The sequence below is a fragment of the Talpa occidentalis genome, unplaced genomic scaffold, assembly GCF_014898055.3.
Source record: "Talpa occidentalis isolate TD23 unplaced genomic scaffold, MPIMG_talOcc4v2.1 talOcc4.7, whole genome shotgun sequence".
Lineage (NCBI taxonomy): Eukaryota > Metazoa > Chordata > Mammalia > Eulipotyphla > Talpidae > Talpa > Talpa occidentalis.
The window spans coordinates 51,326,585-51,350,155 of record NW_023605083.1 but is presented as its reverse complement, the minus strand read 5'-3'; the positions used below and the strand labels follow the sequence as shown (position 1 = coordinate 51,350,155).

The 23,571-nt window shown below is 38.1% G+C and overlaps 1 protein-coding gene across 5 annotated transcripts in view; it reads right to left on the bottom strand.

Moving 5' to 3' along the window:
* Window positions 1–23,571, bottom strand: part of NAA35 (N-alpha-acetyltransferase 35, NatC auxiliary subunit) — a 79,141-nt gene that overhangs the window by 19,203 nt on the left and 36,367 nt on the right. For all 5 annotated transcript variants that reach the window (XM_054689342.1, XM_037493702.2, XM_054689343.1 and 2 more), the window contains exons 12-14: window positions 9,676–9,854; window positions 4,626–4,685; window positions 1,452–1,558 (exon numbers count right to left, since the gene is read on the bottom strand). In XM_054689342.1, coding sequence (XP_054545317.1) covers window positions 1,452–1,558; window positions 4,626–4,685; window positions 9,676–9,854 — 346 coding nt within the window. The remainder of the gene's footprint in view (window positions 1–1,451; window positions 1,559–4,625; window positions 4,686–9,675; window positions 9,855–23,571) is intronic.

Genomic DNA, 23,571 nt, shown 5'->3' with positions numbered 1-23,571 from the left:
CTACTTTTTCATGATCCAATTTTCCCATTTTTTATTTCCCTGTAATTGATATTCTCATGCTATGGTCTGTGCTCTTGACAGTAACTGCCAAGAAAATGTACAGAATCCTAATTTTTTTCAAGATGTACTCACACTTTAAACTACTACCCAAAATCATCATCTACAAAACCCTCTGGCACCTCATCTATCCTCACAAAGTAGTTTCCCCGTGGTGTTCTTTATCTCAGTTGATAGCATCACTTTTTGACTAAAGCCTTCCTTAAGCACTCTGGGAGGATTTGCTCCCTGCCTGGCCCTAAATGTACTATAGGTCTGAATTGATGGGAAATACTTATTTTTCTATTACTGAGGTGAGAGGTCAGTTGCCTTTGCCCCTAAGACACCAAAGGCTTTCTCTTGTTCAGGAAACAAAGATGCCTTTCAAAATAGGACTGTTTAGTAACACTGCACCCGGTCACCCAAGGGTTCTGGTGGAGAGGTACAAAGAGATGAATGTTTTCATGTGTGCGCCTGCTAGTGCTATGTCCATTCTGCAGGATCAAGGAGTCACTTCAACTTTCAAGTCTTATGAAGAAAGACATCTTATAAAGCTGTAACTGCCACAGACTGTGATTCTTCTTAGCGACATGAGCGAAATCAACTGAAAACCTGAAAGGATTTAGCATTATGAATGCCTTTAAAACACTAATGATTCATGGGAGGAGGTAAAAATATAACCGGCATTTGGAAGAAGTTGATTTCAACCCTGATGAGGAATTCAAGACTTCAGTGGAGGAAGAAACTGCAGGAGTAGTAGAAATAACAAGAACTAAAATTAGAAATAGAGTCTGAAGTATAACTAAACTATAATTTCATGATAAAAATTGAATGGGTGAGGAATTGCTTCTTATAGATGAGCTTAGAAAGTGGTTTCTGGGGATGGAATTTACTCCTGGTAAAGATGCTGTGACCATGTTGAGTTGAAAATAAGGGACAATACTTTTCTCTGCTCCCCACTGGAAAAGCTCTACTTAAGTCTTAAACTCTAACTCAAATGTTTGTACTTTCTGCATAAAATCTGTTAGTGTTTTCAGGGCAGGGCAGTGATGCCACCAGAAAAAAGTTTAGAGATCAATTATCTGCATTTTTTATTTCTACTTAGACTCAGATCACTGAGAACTTATCTTGTTTTATAAAATGCCTGCGTAACAGTAATTTGCATACAATGAGGTTCAATACAAGTTACTTAAGTTGCAAATGACTTCAGTGTTTCTTATGTTAGACCCTAATGCCATTCTCACACATACTTCATTTCAAACAACCTGTGGCAGAAATCAATTAATATTAGCATGTCTGCACTTTCTTTTATATGGTGACTTGATTCCAACAGTTTTTATGCTTTGGCAGCGAAGGAACAAAGAGAATTTCAGGTTTTAAGAAACACAAATGCTATAAAATGTTAGGATACTTACTTTGGGGAGAGAACTGGAGGACTGACAAAAGATCGAAGTGCATCTTTGACCATGTCTTGCATGAGATGGGTTCCAAAGACCTTTTTGTTATCCACTAGGAAAGTGGTCTTAAAATAAGTGCTACATATTAGTAATGCTGTCACAATCTTGACATACTATATATACATATACTAAATGATCAGTGTGACATGAATATATTTCTTAAAATACCACAGAATACAAGGGATTAAAATATAAAAAACTGCTAGAAAATTTTTATAAATCAATGATTTCCTAATAGGCACTATTATTGATCCCTATGTTAACGTGTGTTCTGAGGGAGAGAAAAAAATATCTCCCAAAAGCAGAAAAACTGAACTAATCAAAATGAAATGCCTAGTATGAGCATGTCATGCAAGCTAATATGTAAAAGGGATTCACAAATTATGAAATATTAAATGGTTATAAATATTTAGTTGATAATCTTTACCCCCAAGGAACACTTAGGAATACTACAAACTTTCTGAAATTGGAGAAAACATACTTAAAATAAGTTATTAATAATCTGCATTTAATTTTCTCCCTTTAACAACTTCTGCGTATTTTAAGGTTATCTGTTTTTTAGTTATTTTTACAGAGTTTTTATGTTTTAAATACAAATCCTTTGTCAGAGAGGATTTACAAATGACTTTTTCCATTCTGTAGTCCCCTTTCCTTTCCCTATCAATTTATCTATTTTTTTATGGCTTGTAGTTTTGATGTAATATCTAAGAATTTTCTGCCTTCCCCAAAGTCACAGACTTATCTCCTACTTTTCTTCCATAAGTTTTATAGCTTCACATTTTATATTTAGGTTTATAATATATTCTGAGTCAATTTCTTCTATGTCTGTCCAACTGTTCTTGCTCCATTTGTTGAAAAGAGCACCACACCATTTCACCACTAATCTTTGCGCTTTGTCAACAACCGATTATATATTAATCAACCACATTAGTCAATTAATAAAGACCATATATACTATAAAAATGGCTATATAAAGGACTAATTAAAGAATAGGCCTTTTCTGGGCTTTACCCTTCATTCTACTGATCTATGTGCCCATTATCTTACCAATACCATACCTGTCTTGCAGTCATGTAATGTAAGTTTCCTAACTTTATTTTCAAAATTGCTCTGGCTATTCTAATTTCTCTGTCTTTCCATATACATTTTAGAATAAGCTTGCTGTTATCTACAAATTTTCCTGCTATTATTTTGATTGAGATTGCTTTGAATTTGTAGATCAGTTTTGGGGAGAATTAACATCTTAAAAATATCAAGTGTTTTTGCCTGTTCTATTTTCTGGAAGATACAAATGACCTGGCATTTTCTTTGCTGCAAAGTTTTCAACTATGAATTCAATTTCTTTACTAAACATAGGATTATTCAAGTTATATATTTCTTTTTGAATTTTGGTAGTGTCCTTCAAGGAATTGGTCTATTTCATTTATAATTTTGAATTTATGGGGCCTCCCTGGTGGTGCAAGGGGTTAAGACGCAACCTATGAAGCTAACCACAGCCACTGCAGTATGAGTTCAATCCCCAGCCAGGGAGCTACCCACATGGCGCAGCAGACCTCTCCTGACTTGCCCACTGCTCCCCTCAGCAGTGTATTTCAGTCATTCTGCCTGTTCTGTTTGGTTAATCCTCTCACCCCCACTCCTCTCCCGCACCTCTGGCCTGTATCCCATTCTTGTATGCATAAATAAATCTTTAAAAAAATTTTGAATTTATGGACACAGAGTTGTTTATAATATTCTTTTTTTTTTTAAAAAAAAAAAGCTTTATTTATTTTTATTTTATTTATTTATTTATTTATTTATACAAGCACTGGGTACAGTCAGAAGCGCGGGAGGGTGAGAGGATTCACCAGAGCCAGAGCAGGGAGCAGAGCAGGCAGAAGGACTGAAGCACACTGCTGAGGGGAGCAGCGGGCGGCAGGAGAGGTCTGCGCATCATGTGGGACTCTCCTCCAGTGGCCAGGGAGCAGCTGGGGATGGAACCGGCGCTACAGAGGCTGCGGGCAGCTTTGCAACCCAGCGCTCAACCGCTGCGCCACCAGGGGAGGCCCTGTTTATAATATTCTTAAATGATCACCTTAATGTGTAGGGCCTATCATGGTATCTTCTCTTTCATTCCTGATAAAATTATGATTCTCTATCTTCTATTTTCATGCTCTGTCAGGTTAGAGGTTCATCAATTTTGTTGACATTTTCAAAGAACCTGCTTTTGATTGTGCTGATTTTCTCTACCACTTGTTTCCTATTTTACAGATTTCTGCATTTGTTATTTCCTTCCTTTTGATTGCTTAGAGTTTGTTTTTTATCCCCTTGTTTTCTAAAACACAATCTTAAATTACTAATTTTAGATTTTTCTTATTTTTCATATAAACATTTAATGTTGTCAATTTCCCCCTAGGCACTGCTTAATTTAATTGTACCTTACAGATTCTGATATATTTTCTTTTTCATTCTTAAGACTTCTTCCTTGATCCACAGATTTTTTAGACAAGTGTTAATTTCCAATATCTGGAGAATTTTCCAGATACATTCCTGTTATTGATTAGTTTAACTTCATAGCAGTCAAAGAGCATACTTTGGGGCCTCCCCGGTGGCGCAGCGGTTGAGCGCTGGGTTGCGAAGCTGCCCGCGGCCTCTGCGGCGCCGGTTCAATCCCCGGCTGCTCCCCGGCCACCAGAGGAGGATCCCACATGGTGCGCAGACCCCTCCTGCCACCCGCTGCTCCCCTCAGCAGTGTACTTCAGTCCTTCTGCCTGCTCTGCTCCCCACTCTGGCTCTGGTGAATTCTCTCACCCTCCCGCGCTTCTGACTGTACCCAGTGCATGTATAAACAACAAACAAACAAATATAATAAATAAATAAATAAAACATGCCTAAAAAAAAAAAAAAAAAAAAACAAAGAGCATACTTTGTACAATTTATATTATTTTAAAATTAATGAAGTTTATTTTATGGCCTATTATCTTGATGAATGTCTAACACTTTTAAGTCTATTCTATTAAAATAACACTAACTGTGGAACATCCTTTAGAAGCATCTCCTTGTTCCATCAAAAAAACAATGTGAGTATACACAACACTTAATGTTTAAAAAACATCCCATCTTTATAATGGAATGATACTAATGGGAACTTACTTGTAATAAAGATCTCGAAAGAACACAAGGTGATTGTTCACTAAATTCACAGAAAAAATCCTGATACACAAGAGAAAAAGGAATGTCATTAGCAGATTAAATAAAAGCTGAAAATATTTGCAGAGTGTAATTTACCACCTGTGTTAAGACAAATAACTTCAGAACATATCTATAGGGCTTATTTAATTGCAGTCACTGGGATTAATGAATAATTTTAGAATTTTAACAAACTGAGTACTGCAAGAATATCAATAATATCAATAGTAAATGTGTACACCATGAAAAAAATAGAATCAAGAAATTATAACTAATGGGAGAGGTTTATTTCCTATTTCACATAAATACCAAGTAACCAGGCTGACTGAATTCATATTGCTGTTTCTGACTTTAGGTAAACCAAAAGACATGCCAGAAAATTGTATGTCAGCTTATACACAAATAAAAGAAAAAGGTAATATACACTGAAATGTTAACATTTGCAGATTATAACATTAGTGATTTATCAACTTCACATTTTTTGCATTTTCCAAATTTTAGAGTTAGTAAAAATGTATGCATTTTAATATTTGGATTGGGCTCATTAAGTAAGGACAAGGTATCTGTGCTTCCGGACACTTACGGCATTGCTATATGATGGCAATGAGCGAATTAAAGATATAGAGCCTATAGTTTCCTTTCCTGGAAAGAGACTGTTTTCTACAGTGATAGTCATTTGGGCAAAAACTATCTAGACAATTATAGCACTTCCCCCTGTATTACAGCTGAAAGATCCCCTCAGCACAGCACTACCTAACCATCAATGACTTAAAGCTTGTATTCAAGGTATGTGCCACCCAAACTCTATCCAAACTCTATCCAAGAAAGGCAATGTTACTATTGGGCTGGGAAAATTACCAGTCTTTTTTATTATGTAGCATCCCTAAAATAAGAGAAGGGACGTGGGGCAGGGTAGGATAAAGGAGGAAGAGAAGGAGTAGAAGGAAGTGGTGGAGACAAAGAGGAAGAGGGTAGTGAGGGAATGAGTGTTTCCAGGGTTATTAAAATATGTCAGCTTAAGTCACAACTATTTTTAAAAAGGTTTTCCTTTTCTCCTTGAACTATTATTCTGTCTGGTTACCATCTCATGACACTTAACTTTTCTTCTTTTTGAATAGTTATGCAACATGCTTTAAATTCTCTCTTTTAGTGGAGACAAATCTTCTACTTTTTAGCTCCATTTACTATCTTTCTGATCCACTCATTCTAACTCCTTTATCAGCTCTTCATCACCAATTTTAGTATGCTTTTCCTTCCACACTTACACAAAGTCTAAGGACACTCCTGTTTCTCAGTTTAAGTGCCTGTTCTACCAAGATCTACCAAATTTCTCTGGTCAATTGACTGTTAAATATTCTCCACCAAGGAAGGTCCTGGGTCAAAATGTACACACTTTTAAGACTTTTGAGAAAGACAATCACTGGAGTATAGAAAAATGACTATTTCCTCTTATGAACACTAAATTGTCATACTTTTCAACTTAATTGCTATAAACTGCATTTCTTTACTTAAAATGTTAAGTCCTTTTCCCCTATTTTACTTCTAGCATTTTTCATATGCACTTTTAAAATGTGTGTGCTTGTGTTCTTTGCCAATTTTTCACTGAGATGCTTTTACCTTTATATCTTATCGACACGAGTACTTTATCGTATCAGTAACAGATTTCTCAGGCATAGCCAGCAGATTAGTTGGTCCCTTATTCTTCCTAACGTTAATCTTTTCCTATATTCTTAGTCTCTGCTACCCTGTCCTCCATAACTACTGTCACCTTTCCCTCTGTCCCAAGCCTTCCATGGGTCCAGACTCTTCTCCTACTCTGCCCCTTTCATGTCCAGTACCAGTAGTCCAGCTCCCTGGGCTCTCTCAGCTCCCCTCTATTATGGGTATCATCATACATTCAACTCCGCCCCCCCCCCAAGGCTATCTATAATCCTCCCCCAGAATATCAAATTCCATCTGTTGTATTATACTTTCTTATTCCAATACACATTGAGCTTCTCCTTTTCTAAAATCCTATAATTAAATCTGATGAACACAAATATATATATACACAAAACAATTAAGATCAGAAAGTAGATGCAGCAGAAGAGTTAAAAAAAATCTCTTTAAAATCCAGATTATAGGCCAACAGGCATATGAAAAAATGTTCAACATCACTTGTAATCAGGGAAATGCAAATCAAAACTACCATGAGATACCATCTTACACCAGTGAGAATGGCACATATTAAAAAAACTAGCAACAACAAATGTTGGCGAGGTTGTGGAGAAAAAGGAACTCTCCTGCACTGCTGGTGGGAGTGCAAACTGGTCCAACCACTATGGAGAGCTGTGTGGAGATTTCTGGACCTACTAAACATAGAGCTTCCATATGATCCAGCAATTCCACTCCTAGGTATTTACCCAAAGGACACAGAAACATCAATTCCAAAGAGCACCTGCACCCCTATGTTTATAGCAGCACTGTTTACAATAGCTAAGCTTTGGAAACAACCCAAATGCCCAAAAATAGATGACTGGATCAAGAAGATGTGGTACATATACACCATGGAATATTACTCAGCATTCAAAAAAGATAAACACATGCAATTTGCAGCAACATGGATGGCGCTGGAAGGGATCATGCTCAATGAAAGCAGCCAGAAAGAAAAAGAAAAATACCGGATGGTCTCACTCATAGCAGGAATCTAGAAAACTTAAATAAGGGACCAGGAAAAAGAATAACTATAAGAAAGAAAAAATCAAAATCAACAAACCACTATAAACCAGAGACATACTATGGAGGTGGGGGACGGGGAAAGGAGGGATCAGGGTCAAAATAAGGGGGTTGTAATTGTATGGGGAATATAAAAATAAAATTTAAATTAGAAAAAGGAAAAAAAATAAAATCCAGATTATACCATTAACAATCAGCAAATTTAATTATAAGCTCTCTAAACCTTAGTAAATTGCAAAGTGAACTGGCTGATGTCTGATCTTTTCTGCTTTTATCTGTCTTTTATGAGTCTTATGACAGAATGGGACAAACTACTAAAAAGGAAGCAAACGCAAAAGGCATCATCAGTGAAAGTTTCACCAACATTTCACCGACTTAAACAACAACAAATTAGAAGAAAGGAAAGGTTATTACAAAAAAGAGCATAAGTAAAACGTACACATTTTTATTGGGTATCAATTATGTCCCAGAGGCTGTTGCTTAATTCTAGGAGTATAAACTAGGTAATTTTTCATCTTAGCAAACACAGGTAAAATTTCAATCTAGAACCAATAAGGAAGGCTTCACAGAGGAATAGACATAGGGGCCAGGAATTCTATACCTCAGCATGCAAGGGGATAGTACCCAAATGCACATCTATATAGAATTATGCAAAATAGTGTGCTTATATCTATACAACAGTATTATTTTGCACATTTTCTACCTTCCTATCAACCTTACATAAGTCATTATGAGCTTAACAAATCTCTACCTCTGAATGCTTTAATAGCCTTTGGATAAATTTTGTTCTTCTATATCTTAACCAGTAAAAAAGATTAATCCAAAATATGCTAACTTAATAACACGCATACCTTTTCCCAGCAACTTTATTGTTTAGGAATTTAGATTAAGGAGGAAGGAAATACATGATACAAAGATTTACATGTAGAGGGCCTCCCTGGTGGCGCAGCGGGTTGTGTGCTGCACTGTGAAGCTGTCCACAGCCTCTGCAGCATGGGTTCAATTCCCACCCGGCCAGGGAGAAACCCACATGGCGCGGCAGATCTCTCCTGCCTCACCCACTGCTCCCCTCAGCAGTGTCTTTGGTCCATCTGCCTGTTCTGCTCCCCACTGTCTCTGGTGAATTCTCTCACCCTCCTGCACCTCTGACCTGTACCCCCGTTCTTTTTTTTTTTAAAGATTTATTTATTTATGCATACAAGAGCTGGGGTACAGGCCAGAGATGCTGGGGGTGAGAGGATTCACCAGAGACAGAGTAGGGAACGGAACAGGCAGACTGACTGAAACACACTGCTGAGGAGAGCAGCAGGCGAGACAAGAGAGGTCTGCCTCACCATGTGGGTTGCTCCCTGGCTGGCCAGGGATCGAACTCGCACTGCAGAGGCTGAGGATAGCTTCAGAGTGTGGTGCTTAACCCCTTGTGCCACCAGGGAGGCTCTGTACCCCAGTTCTTGTATAAATAAATAAATCTTTAAAAAAAAATTACATGTAGAGAGGTTCATCTTGGAATTGTTTATAACAGTAAACAATGAAAAAATCCTAAATGTATCAATATGAATGGACTTAAAAAAAAACCTGTGGTATATGCACATAATGAAGTACCACACAGCCGTTTAAATACTGTGGAAGTACGTGTTTTTGTTGATATTAAAACATGTTCACACCATAGATGAGTAGTTTAAAAGACAGGTTAGAAACCACTATGATCCAATCTTTGTATGAAAAATTATACACACACATAAGTTTCATAAAAGGTTTTGAAGGCAGAATCTAGGTTCAAACTCCCATTTGTAAAAACTGGGTGAATTATCTAATTTCTCTAAACTGTATTAATCTCCCTGGTAGTGCAAGGGGTTAAGCACCACACTATAAAGCAATCCACAGCCACTGCAGCACGAGTTTGATCCCCAGCCGGCTAGGGAGAAACCGACATGGCGAGGCAGACCTCTCCTGTCTCTCCCTTCAGCAGTGTGTTTCAGTCTGCCTACTCTGTTCCCCACTCTGTCTCTGGTGGGTCCTCTCACCCCCCGCATCTCTGGCCTGTACCCCAGCTCTTGTATGCATAACTAAATAAATCTTTAAAAAAAAAAAAAGAAGATAAACAGAAATACATCAATAGATATCTATGTATATCTATCTATCCAGCCATCCAGCTATCTATCTATATATATACCACTTAATTCAGTCACCACAGTGAACAGGTTAGCAGTATTATTTACCTTTGGAACAGTCTCTAAAAAGTGATTAACTATTCTGTTGTCAACTCAATGTTTGATTCCAAAATAGAATGTCTACTTACCAGGATGCAATGTAAATTTGTTAAATTGACCACCTCACAGACAGTTTTTATTCTATCTATTAATCTTGCAAAATAGTTGACCATTTCTTCCCTTTTAATTATTTTTGCATATCGAGGGAAGGTAGGTGGAAGCAGTCTCTGGTTAACAAGGGGCTCAAAACCCATCATAATTGGATGATCTGAAAAGAAAAAAGATTTTCAATGCTTCTCTGAGTTTTAAACTTCAAATACAACTAAACATTAAAAAAAAGGCCAGTTTCAAAAAATCTCCGAACACATTCTAATCACAATATTCCCTAAATGGATTTTATAATTTATAACTGATATAGCCGTAGACACACATTTTTAAAAATGTGATGTTATAATACACAGCTATACTTCCTATCTATATGGTGGTGACAGTGGTAATAGAAAGGGGTTTCTATCTCAAAATTAACTCCAAGACAAGAATGGTATAAAATACGGTTAATAGATTCCCTCAAAGAAAAGAAAAAGGCTTTATGCTTCATTAATTCTGAGACTGTGAAGAAAAGTAAATGGGAACACAAATGTAGGCTTCAATTATTGAACAGTAGAATCTATTCAAACTTACCTATTATCACAGTGTAAAATATCAGAGAACAGTCCCTACACCACTCCCATGAGTCTGGAATGCATTTGGAACTGAGAGGTAATTACAGAAATTCACAGTATAACATATTGCAAATATGTTATATAAACCTAATGGCAAATCCTTTTTTCCTATTCTTTGTCCCTTGGGGGGGATTTTACTTTTCACACTAGTGCAGAGTTTCAACTAAGTCTTTCTAATCTGAAATCTAAAATGTTTATAATTTTTGATTCAAAGTTCTCTCGCTGGACTACAAACCAAGAATAAATAATAGCTTCAAAGGTCAATACAAAATATAATTAAAACTCAGCAAGTGTCATTATTAACAATGAAAAGTAAGACGATACCTCACCAAATTATAATAATGGTCCCAAGACATACACTATAATTGCTCCAGGGGAATAGGCAAATAAAGATTTTTCCCAGAGCTACTATTTGTCTTCCTCTTCACAGTGAAGTTCTCCCTGCTCAGTTATTTTATGTAAATTTCAATTTAGCTAATAGTTTACAGATTGAAATTCTTAGTCCAAAATCTTCCATCTGAGTTCCAAACTTAAGATTTCTAACTACATAATGAACATGTGCACCCTGGTATCCCACATTATCTCAAAAGGCACATATCCAATACTAACTTTTATCTTTCCACAAATAGTGCTTTTCCTCTGGTATTCCCTTCTTCAGTGAAATAAGCCACTTTCCTTACAAGTGCATATGCCAGACACCTCCTGTCTCTTCTTACCTCCTCATCTGCTTTATTTAACCAGGCCATAAATCTTAAGTATTCCATGTCCTAAATCTACCAACTGTCCCTTTTGCTCAATCTTACTGCCATTGCAAAGCCTAGTTTCAATGCACAGATTGCTGCTCCCTATTAAATGAAATCTACACAACGTCATCTCCAGTGTTTTATCTAAATTACAACCTACCTTCACTCCCCTAATCCAAAAATTTTGTTTACCTCCCTATTACATATAGACTCTCTGGCAGGGCATTGGAAAGTGTTCTACAACTTCCTGCCACTCCTATAGAAAAAATTTCTGTATTGTAATGGAAAAGTATGCACTAACAGACTGATTCTAAGGGAGCTATTTTACAAATCTGTAACTTATAGGTGACTCAGACATGCAAATTATGTCCAAATTATTTCTTCCCCACTCTATTAAAAAAGTTTTGCAGGCCTCCCTGGTGGCGCAGGCGGTTGACCGCAGTGCTGTGAAGCTGTCTGCAGTCTCTTCAGTGCAGGTTTGATCCTGGCTGGCCAGGGAGATACCCACATGGTGCGGCAGACCTCTCCTGTCTTGCCCGCTGCTCTCCTCAGCAGTGTATTTCAGTCAGTCTGCCTGTTCTGTGCCCCACTCTGTCTCTGGTGAATCCTCTCATCCTCCTGCACATCTGGTCTGTACCCCGGCTCTTGTATAAATCAATCAATCAATCTTTAAAAAAAAGTTTTGCTCTGTTTATAATTTATTCCAACATTTCATTAGTTCACATAAATTTGTTCATTTAAAAACATTTCAGTCTGGTCATATTACTGAATGAATTTAACAAAAATCCAAAACATGTTTTGTCTGTATGAGATTCATGGTTCTACTTTTTTCTGATAATCATCAATAGATGTGCTCCTATTTCCTAGGCTCCCTAAGTATAAGCAGGCACAGTGACTTACAAATATATTATTTTAAGTCTACACAAATAATTCTATTTGTAAAAACCTTATTCTTAGCCTGGGAGACTTGATACAGCTTGAATTCCCTCTCCCTCTAGGTCTTCCTTTAGTATTAGTGAACATACCTACCACTCTACTTTGTAAGAGTGCATCTGAGTTCTTTTACAAAGAAACACTACTGTGTCTCAAATATTTAAATGCATGGCCCATAACAGGCATTAGGTACATGTTTACTGAATGACAACATATGCATGCTCAAAATAAACAGACTGCTAATCACTCTAACAAGTTTGAATTTCTGTTTTAAAGCATTTCATTTAGAACTAAGATAAAGTAATATTGACAATGCTGTTAGAAGGTTCTTTATCACATCAACATAAGTACATATTAGGCTTTAATAATAAATTACAGAAATTCAAATACTTAGATAGTACATTACTCTTACTTTTCTTCAAAGGATTCTACTATGGACCTGAAATCATAACCCAAGAATATTCTTTTATTCTAAATACACATATTTTCAGTCTTTCTACCACAAACTGAAGATAATTAATTAGATAATAGTCACTCATAAAAATCTGTATTACCATAATAATGTTTATTCCTGAGAAATGGATAATGAATGCATTCATTTTTATATAAGCTGTAAAGTCCAATATAATACAGCATTAATTTCTCAAATTCAGCTGTCCTTTCACACAGTGTTGAGCAGCATCCCTGATCTTTACCTGTTAGATGCCATTAACACTCCCCAATTGTGAAAAAGGAAAATATAAACAGATATTGCCATTGTTTCTGGGGCCCTAATCGAAAATACTGGTCTACCAGCAATTCCACTCCTAAGAATCTACCCAAAGGACATAAACACACTAAGTCAAAGGAAATTTGCACTCCTTTGTTTACTGTAGCGCTATTTACAATAGTCAAGCTATGGAAACAACCACAATGCCCCAAAACAGATGAATGAATCAAGATGATGTAGTATATATACACAATGGAACACTATTTGGCCATCAAAAAAGATAAATTAATGACACTTGTGGTAACATGGATGGAACTGGAAGGGACTGCTGCATAAGCTAAGTGAAATATACAGAAACCAACCAGAAATACAGAGAAACCAAGCAAATGATCAGGTAAAAGATGAAACTTGCAAGCTGACATTAGACCTGAAGCATACAGCAAGGGAGGTGGAGCAAGGGGGTCAAAACAGGGGAGGGAAGAGCACAAGGGACTGTGGTGATGGATCACAGGTACTATGGGTGGGAAAACTACAGGGACTACATCTGAGGGGAAAAATCAAATGCTGTACAAAAAAATAACAATGTAAGAAAATAAAAAAAAAAAAAAGGAAAAATACTGGTCTAGACAAATTAAATAAGCAAACATAATTCAGTGTGGATAAGCTTAGAAAGTAACAGGAACATCTTATCCATTGAAAAATTACATGAAAAACTTGCTAGATGATTAAGGAAAGACCTATAAGTTAGTCAAAGGACAAACTACTGCTCAGGATAAAGTATTTCAAATGTATCTATCTAGGGAATAGAGAACATAGCTCCTTTTGCTTTTGCCTTAGGGAGATGCAACTTTCCAAGTTGTAAGTTCACCAACTCAGGAAGGAAAAGTAGATGCATATAAATAGAAGGGGGACAAAGTCATAAGTATAGATTTGCAAGTTATAGGTAGGCTTCTTTCCATTTTCTGCATATATTTAAATTCTCCCCTCCCTAATTTTTCTGGATATTATTAATGATGAATGCTATTTTTAAGTTTCTGTTGTTGACTCTCATGCATAAGAACCTTGTAACTATTCTACTAAGAAATACTAACTTGCCTGACTAGAAGAGATCAGAAGAATTGAAAACCGTAAGGGATCACAGCAGTTATTCAGGATATGGAATAGAGTTGAGTGTGAGAGGGGTTAAGTCAGACAGAAGTTTGCATTTGGCTTTGTGGCAACAAAAAGTATGAAATGTTAAAAACAACCTTCCCATGGCCAAAATCTCCCAGAATACACTGTTCTAACATTTCCCCCATATATTATTTCACATATCTCTACCACATAATTTATCTCATGTAAAATAAACTGAATACCTTAAATCAGCTCAGCAAAGAACATAATTCTTATCACATTCTACCTAGAGTATGCTGTGCTCAATAAATTTTTCTGTAATGAACTGGATATAGATGAGACAAAATAACTTATAGACTCACTTCTGATTTTAAAAGTCTGTAGATTTAGGAAAATTACTTTGGTTTTCTAGCTAAAATACCTCATACATAAAATACCTTTTTTAAAAGATTTATTTATTTATTTATTTATACAAGCACTGGGTACAGTCAGAAGCGCCGGAGGGTGAGAGAATTCACCAGAGCCAGAGCAAAGTGATGAAACACTGCTGAGGGGAGCAGCAGACACGGCAGTAGAGGTCTGTCGCGCCATGTGGGACCCTCACCAGCGGCCAGGGATCGAACCAGCCCTGCAGAGGCTGCGGGCAGCTTCACAACCCAGCGCTCAACCACTGCACCACCAGGGGAGGCCCCATAAAATACTTCTTAATGCAAGAATGTCAAATAAGGGCCTCCCCAGTGGCGCAGTGGTTGAGCGCTGGGTTGCGAAGCTGCCCGCGGCCTCTGCAGCGCCGGTTCGATCCCCGGCTGCTTCCCGGCCACCGGCGGAGGATCCCACATGGCGCGCAGACCCCTCCTGCCGCCCGCTGCTCCCCTCAGCAGTGTACTTCGGTCCTTCTGCCTGCTCTGCTCCCCGCTCTGGCTCTGGTGAATTCTCTCACCCTCCCGCGCTTCTGACTGTACCCAGTGCATGTAAAAACAAAACAAACAAACAAAATAAATAAATAAAACATGCCTCTCTTAAAAAAAAAAAAAAAAAAAAAAAAAAAAAAAAAAAAAAAAAAAAAAAAAAGAATGTCAAATAAGATGATTTTCCCTCTCACACTACTACTCTCTTAAAAAGAAAATGATAACATATAGTTACTATTTTTAATAGATATGGCACATTAGAGTATTTTAGTTACTGAAATCCTTGTTAGATAACAGGTCTTCATTATTAAGCAGTAGAAAAATGTTACAAACAGCACAGGATTCTTATAAAATGATTCATAGTAACAATGTATTTTAACATAGCAAAGCAAGCTATTTTAAAATAAAGTAGATGTCACATCTAAAGACCTGGAAATGTATTAGGAGAGAGACATTTTATTAGTTTTCAAAATGCCTCTCAAATTACACAGATAAATTAGTTATACTTACTGAAATAACAAGCCTGATGCATGGAAGTTAGAAGGAATTCTAGGGAAAAAAATGCAGAAACTACTAAGGTTTTATTATGCTATTCTACACTGCTTGGCTAACTGGTAGAGTATTCTTGGTTGGGAGTTTTTTCTTTCAATATTTTTAAATATATGATCCATTCTGCCCTGCAAGATTTCGGTTGTCTCTCGCTATGGGGATCTTTGGATTCCTCTTATCTGGAACTTTTTTGGTTTCCTAGAGCTGGTTGTTGGTTTCCTTCCCTAGTTGAGGGAAAATTTTAGCCATTATTTCTTTGAATAAGCTTTCTACCCCTCTTCCTCTCTTCTGCTGGAACCCCTATAATGTATAATGCTTAGCGGCTTGATAGTGTGGCATAAATCTAAGTTACCTTCACTTTTTTTCACTTCTCATTTTGCTCTTCTCATTGAATGAATCCCACTGACTTATCTTGAAGTTTGCTAATCCTCCCTTCTATTTGATTTTGTCTGCTAAACCCCTCTACTGAATTTTTCAGGTCAGTTATTGCATTCTTCAGCTCTGTGATTCCTGTTTTGATACTTTTTAAAAAAGATTCATTTATGCATACAAGAGCTGGGGTACAGGCCAGAAGCGTGGAGGGGGTGGGGGTGAGAGGATTCACCAGAGACAGAGTGGGGAACACAACAGGCAGACTGACTGAAGTACACTGCTAAGGCGAGCAGCAGGCAAGTCAGGAGAGGTCTGCTGCGCCATGCGGGTTGCTCCCTGGCTGGCTGGGGGATTGAACTCGTGCTTCAGAGGCTGTGGACAGCTTCAAGGGCTGCGTCTTAACCCCTTGTGCCACCAAGGAGGCCCTGTTTGATACTTATTTCATTAACATCTATCTCTGGGTATTTATCTAGTTCTTTTGTTTGGAACATCTATTTATTAATTTTCCTTGAGTCTGTTTTAGTTTGTGCACAGCAGATAAAACAGTCACATCTCCCAGTCTTTACTGAGTGATCTAATATACATGAACCTTATAAATTAGCCCAGCTTAAGTTCCTAGCTGTCTCTCAAACTTGTGATTACCCAAGCTTTCTGGTCTGTTCTTAGCAGCTACCAGCAATTTAGAGTATGCCAAAACCCACTAGCATCCCAAAGGGGAGGAATACAGCATATAGACACAGGCTGATTAGAAAGAAACTAGACCCTCAGGTAGTGTGCGGTTAAGCCTGTTGCAATGACAAAGCAGAAGATGTATGCTTCACCTAATCCCTTTGAGCTGGGCCTGGGTGTATGGACACAGAAAAAGGGTACTCCCACACCTGTTAACTTTTTTTTTGTTATGGTACTCATGAACACACGTCCCTTTGGCCTATTAGAGTCAGGTGACCCACAGGATCATTGCTTGGGTGGCAGCTGCAAATATTAGGCAGCAGATGTATGTACAAGCTCCTTCCTAGGAGATCCTGGTAAATGAGTTTTATTACCGCTGAGATAGACAGGTGAAGAGGTGCCCACTGTTCTTTGCCTGAGGATCTCAGCCAGCCAGTGGCAGATAAATCAGAAACCTGGCACTCAGGCAAGTTTAAAATAGGTAAGACTATTTGGGGGAAGACTGGGAGAGAGTCAATTTTGCCTGATCTCTCTGCATTAAATCCTAGAGTGGGTGGCAGTGGGTAGCCAATTAAGAATTGCTGGTTTGTTCCAGTCCTCTGGGACACACGACTGGAAATCCCTTTGGCTATGAGAGACAGGTAATCTAGGTTCTATCCTTCAGACTACAGCCATAAAAGCTAAGGTACTGGTAAGTTGATAAACTCCTTCAAATGATACTGGCAACTTGGAATGGGTTAATGGAAGAAGGGGCAAACTGTCTTCTAGTTTTCCTGGTCTCTGGGGAGGATAGCAATCAGTCCCCAGTGTGGGCTAAATTTGAAGCTCAGCCCTTAGGCAGGGAGTTTTAAAGTATATCGATAAACCTTTCAGGGACAGACTGGGAGACCAGCAGTTTTGCCTACTTCCTCAATGCTGCCCTTGCAGCAGTAGCCACGCACAAACTGAGTGCTCATGCCCTATGAAAAACTGCTTCTTTTGTCTGCTCTGGTCTTGTGGGTTTTACGGACACTAGCCCCGTTGGATTTTAGAGCTAGGTTGCTTTGGGAGCTTATCCCTCCAAAGGGAGTTTTAAAAGTTGGGACACTATTTGTGGGGTATAAATAAACCCTTTTGTTTTTCAGAAGCTGGGAGCTGTGAATTCTCTCTTGGTCATATAATGCTGTATTAGGAGGTGGGGTTTACGGCAGAGTATGACTCAATCTTTCTTACCTGTTTCAGTGAGGGGAATTTCTCATTCATCTTATGTGTAGGAGTCAATCAACTATAGTTCTGAATCTCTTTCAGAGGGTAGTGCTCCTTATGTAGTTCTATATTCAATGTGTCCATGAGAAGAGGGGTACTCATAAGCCTCCTGTACCAATATGTTGGTCAAATCCCACCCCTAATTACTTTTAGTGGAATGCCTCTGAGGAAGCGAGATCTGGAGGTGTGCTCACTACTTTGGGGTATCACTATTCTAAGGTTCTCCAGATGAGCTAGGGAAAATATATATATGGACACATACATGTTTACATACACACCCACAGTCATATATTTTACATGTACTTTTTTCTATATCAATCTATATAGATTAGACTGAATTTATACCATACTTTTAATTTCAATTCAAAACTAGTTTTATTTCATTTTCTTCCTTTCTGGAGATCAGTATAACTTAACTTTCCAACTCTAAAAAATGTGGCCATAGTTCTGATTACACACATCTATGTAATTAATTTCCCTGTATGTATTAATCTTTGCATTGATTTCTAGGGTTGCTGTAACAAATTACCAAAAATTGGGTGTCTCAAAACAAGAGAGGCTTTTTCTCTCTCACAGTTCTGGACTTCTGTTCAACCTCAGTTTCCCTGGGCTGAAATCAAGATGTTAGCAGGGCAGCACTGTGTCCAAAGGCTCTAAGGGAAAAATCTGTTCCTTGCTTCTTCCAACATGTTGGAGTTCCTTGGCTTACATTTGTATCATGCCTACCTCTAACTTCACATCACCTCTTCTCCTGTGTGTGGTCTAATCTCTCTGCCTCCTATTTAAGGACACTTGGGATGTAATTGAGATCCAACCAGATAATCCAAGATTATCTCACTGAAAGAGCCTTACTTAACTGCATTTGCAAAGGTATTTTTTTTTTCAAATAAAGGTAACTCTTACAGAATCCAAGAATTAGGAAGTTTGTCTGTTTCTGGTTATCATTCAGCCCCTTACACTCTTGTATGACTGACACCCACCTGTTCTACTCACCTTACAGGGGTTCTCACAGGCAAAGACACCATAACCCCTCAACCCCCCCACTATGTTTGGCCTCCTACACCCCGGCAAGGCTGCCCTTCCACAGAGATGCCTTTTCAAGTCATTTAAGTTCTGAAAACCCTATGTTAGCTCCTCTTTCTGTACAGATACCCTTCTTCAACCTGTGCAGGTAACTCATCAAAAGGGGCTACCATTCCATTCAGACACCCTCCTCTTGCTGTTTAGACTCTGACATTCTATGCTGTACAAATGCATGCTTCATTCCACTTGTGATCTGAGCACCTTTCCACAGGGAAACCTTTTTCAACATGCTTAGGCTTTGAAATCCAACATAGGGCCATCACCTACACAGCTGTCCTCTTACCTTCATGGTCTCCTATGTGTTTGCATAGTCACCTCTATGAATCTGTCTCAGGCTCTAGCACACCACAATAGGCCACACTCATTAATACGCTCTCCTTGCTCTACCTTTAGGCTCAAAAATCCTGCACTAAAATGCCGTCCCGTATACACACTCACCTCATCCTATTTAGGCTCTAGAAACATAGTGTCAGGCTGCCCACACATGGTCACCTTTCTGACCCTGCTTAGCTTCAGCTACCATAGGAACAGTTGCCCTCCTGTGAAGATACCCTTCTCATCTCACATGGGAAGGAGTAAATACAACTCGGTTGCCCATTCATGATGATGCCCTCAATTACTTAACTCCAAAATCTTGATTCAGGGTTACCTCTTCACAAATGCCCTCATCTGTCTTCCACTATTATACTTAGAAGCTTTCTCATTCCACACAGGTTTTAATGAACCTGAAGAATATCCTAGAACCATGATGTCCTTCCTAATTATATCACTGCAATCTCTACCCCTACACAGACATGATCTTAATCCTGGGTTGGGCTCCAAAATCGTACTCTAGTACAGATGCCCAACTTGCTCAGATCCAGTTCACGGCTTACAGTGTGAAATTTTTCAAAAACTAAGAACTAGAATGAGATCTTAGTTTTGTTTCCACTCAATACAAAATCTATGCTTTCCTTTGTAAAGCTTTTGATTTTTACATTTCACTACAGTTTACTCTGGTATATCTTCCTCATATTTTAAAGATTTTCTTTTATTAATTTTTCACTCTCTGTTCCAACATTTTCCATCCAGGAAAAAACTAGGCAAAACATTTCCTGAGTCCTTGCAAGTTTAAAAACACTTTCCTGAGTATCACTTAAGAGATAGCTGAGGTGGATATAAAATTCTTGGATAACATTTTTAAAACTGAGGACTTTTAATTTAAGATACTGTTCTACTTACTATCTTTGCTCGTGAATGTTGATATGAGCAACTCAGAAGTCAAGCTTGCATGCATCATTATAGCTTTATATCTTAAATGATATTCTTGGATTCCCTTAACTCTACCAATTTTCCATAGGACACATTTTAGTCTTCCAATTAAATCTATAAACATTTTTGTTTCTTTCTAGAAATGTTTAACACATTTTTTTCTCTCCATTATAGTTTTCCTCTTGAGACACTGATTATGAGTCTTTTTTTCCTTACCTATTATCTAACACTTTAAATTTTTTTGCGCTTTCATTTTGCTTAGCTTTTTCCTCAGTCCTGATCTCCATGTCCTGTACAGCTTTGCAGAAATACTTAGCATTCTTTTTGCTATTTTCTTTTCTTTTTTTTTTAAAGCCTTTATTTTTTATTTTATTATTTTAAGATTTATTTATTTATTTATACAAGCACTGGGTACAGTCAGAAGCGCAGGAGGGTGAGAGAATTCACCAGAGACAGAGCAGGGACCAGAGCAGGCAGAAGGACTGCTGAGGGGAGCAGCGGGCGGCAGGAGAGCGCGCCTCTTTTTGCTCTTTTCAAAGAGAAAATCTTCACTTTACAGATTTTTCTCTTGTCCTTTCCTGAACTCCGCCCGCTCACTTGTATTTTCTGTTATTTCCTCCTCTCATCCTAATATTTCTGCTTGTATAGCAGTGATTTTACTTTTTAATATTCTCTGAAATCTGCAGATAAAATGCTTCTGGTCTGTTTTTTATCTGTCTTGTTTTTTTGCTCATTAACTTCCTGGAATATTTGTGTATAAGTACCTTTTTTTTATACAAGAACCGGGGTACAGGCCAGATGCGTGGGAGGGCGAGAGGATTCACTGGAGACAGAGCGGGGAACAGAACAGGCAGACTGAATACACTGCTGAGAGGAGCAGCGGGCAAGGCAGGAAAGGTCTGCTTCGCCATGTGGGACCCTCGCCAGCTGGCCAGGATAGAACCTGTGCTGCAGAGGCTGTGGACAGCTCCACAAGTGCAGTGCTCAACCACCTGCGCCACCAGGGAGGCCTGTGTATGGCTTCTTTTTTTACATCACTGAATGAATGCTTCCTAAGCCAGTTAATGGGTGAGGTATTAGACTATTTCTCTGGACTAACAGAAGTCTCATAGACTGCATTTAAGACTCATATGATGTGTCTATGTTGCGTGAGAATGCAAACGTTATTTTTTTCTCCTTTGCTAATAAAGATTACCAATTGTTAGACTACTAATTTTTTCTTTTGGCTATCATTCAGTTGTATGTATATCTTGCAACAGGTTTGTCTCTTTAGAAACATATTACAGTCATCCTTAAACATAAGACAACTTTCTTAATTTTTATAGATTTTAAAATTTATAACAAATACACTTGGAGTTCATATGCACATTTATCTTTTCTTAATAAGGCTATATGCAACATTTTCTAAAAATGGAGTGTGGCAACACTTCCTTTTTATTTTTTTTTAAAGATTTTTAATTGACTTATTTGGATATTCCCATCAGGTATTGCTACAGTGGTGTACCCACCACCAGATAACCCACAGTCTACTGTGCTTTCCTCCCTCTTTGCTCTTACCCTTCCCCTACCACCTCCCTGCTCTGGATGCTTCATTTCTTTAGTCAGCTTTTAAGGGTTAGTGTTTAAGCTTGTCTTACCTCTTAGTTTAACTACTCTATATGCCACATAATAGATAACACCATTTGGTACTTATTTTTCTGCTTCTGACTTAATTTTACTTAACATTATTTCTTCCAGCTCCATACATGTTGCCATGAATGGCATGAGTTTCTCTTTTCTAATCACCGAGTAATATTCCATGTGTATATATACCCCATCTTCTTTTTTTAAAAGATTTATTTATGCATACAAGAGCTGGGGTATAGGCCAGAGGTGTGGGAGCAGGGGGTGAGGATTCAGAGACAGAGTGGAGAACAGAACAGGCAGACTGACTGAAATACACTGCTGAGGGGAACAGCGGGCAAGTCAGGATGAGTTCTGCTGTGCCATGTGGGTCACCTCCCTGGCCGGGGATTGAACTCGTGCTGCAGTGGCTGTGGAAAAGTTCATAGGTTTCATTTTAACCCCTTGAGCCACCAGGGAGGCCCCCTATATACCCTGTCTTCTTGATCCACTCATCTGTTTTGAAGCCCTCAGGTTGTTTCCATAATTCAGTTACAGTAAACAGTGCTGCAATAAATACGGAAGTGCAAGTTTCCTTTTGAATTAGCATTTTTGAATTTTGGGAGTACATACCTAGGGTAGAATTACTGGGTCATATGGCAGATCCATTTTTAATGTTTTGAAACACTTTCATACTGTTTTCTATAAGAGCTGGACCAGTCTGCATTTCTACCAGCAGTGTACAAGGGTTTACCTTTCTCTACATCTTCACCAGCACTTGCTTCTGGTCTTTTTGATATGGGCCATTCTCACCAGTATGAGATGGTATCTCATTGTGGTCTTGATTTGCACTTCTCTAATGATAAGTAATGGTGCACATTTTTTTCACATGCCTGTTTGCAGTTTATATCTTTGGAGAAATACCTGTTAGTTTTTCTGCCTATTTTTTTGATTGGGTTATTGTTTTGTAGTTTTAGGAGCTCACTGTGTATCTTTTATTATATTACTACTACATTTTTAGATCTCTTACAGGAGTAACAAATATAGCACATTTGCATGGTTTCTGGCATAGTCTTACTGCCTTTGTATCTCGAACACTAGCTAGGTGCCCACAGTTAATTTGTGTATCCCATTTTTATTATTCCAAAGGAATCCTTAATTTGGCCTTCACATGTCAATTACTTTGGAAAACACTGCGGTTTGCTGGTATACTTCAAAACAAGAAAAACTTGGAACCCATTCCCAATGTTCTCATTCATCTAGTTTCTACTGTTTCTGTGTTTGATGGTCCTTCTATTTTGATTCAAGCTACAAGGATTCCTACTTTTTTAAGAAGTTGGGAGGATACTGTCATATTCCTTATTTTCAGCTAGTCACAGAGATGAGAAACAGAAATCTTTAGTGTTCCACCTAAAACTCTGAAGCTCTCTAGATTATATATACTCCCATACATCTAGAGATATGTGCATTTTTCTTAAGAAAAATAACTTACTTGAAAGACTAAATAAATGTCTTAAGTTTTTGGCATTAGCACATTATGACCCAGGCCTCTCTAATGGAGCTAATTTTTTTTTAAAGATTTACTTATGGATACAAGAACTGAGGTACAGGCCAGAGGTGTGGTGGGAGAGAGGATTCACCAGACACTGAGTAGGGAAAAGAACAGGCAGATAGACAGAACTACACTGCTGAGGAAAGCAGCGGGTGAGTCAGAAGTCTGCTGCGCCATGTGGGTTGCTCCCTGGCTGGGGATCGAATTCGTGCTACAGTGGCCGTGGACAGCCTCATAAGTTTTGTCTTAACCACTTGTGCCACCAGGGCAGCCTGGATTGTGATTTTTAAATGGAGACAGTCCCTACCTCTGCTAAACTGGCTAATGAAGCCAACTGTGTTGAAGTTGCATAGTTTCTCCTTCTGCACCAAGTTTAGCCCTTGGCATGTAAAGATATCTCATTAGATGATATATAATCACGTTCAAAATTGTATCTTAGCCTCTTTTTAATCCATGCTATTTTTAATTTAGTTTTACATAGTCATAAATGCATGCCACTAGAGTCAAATAGATGAATGAGGTTTTTATTAAACA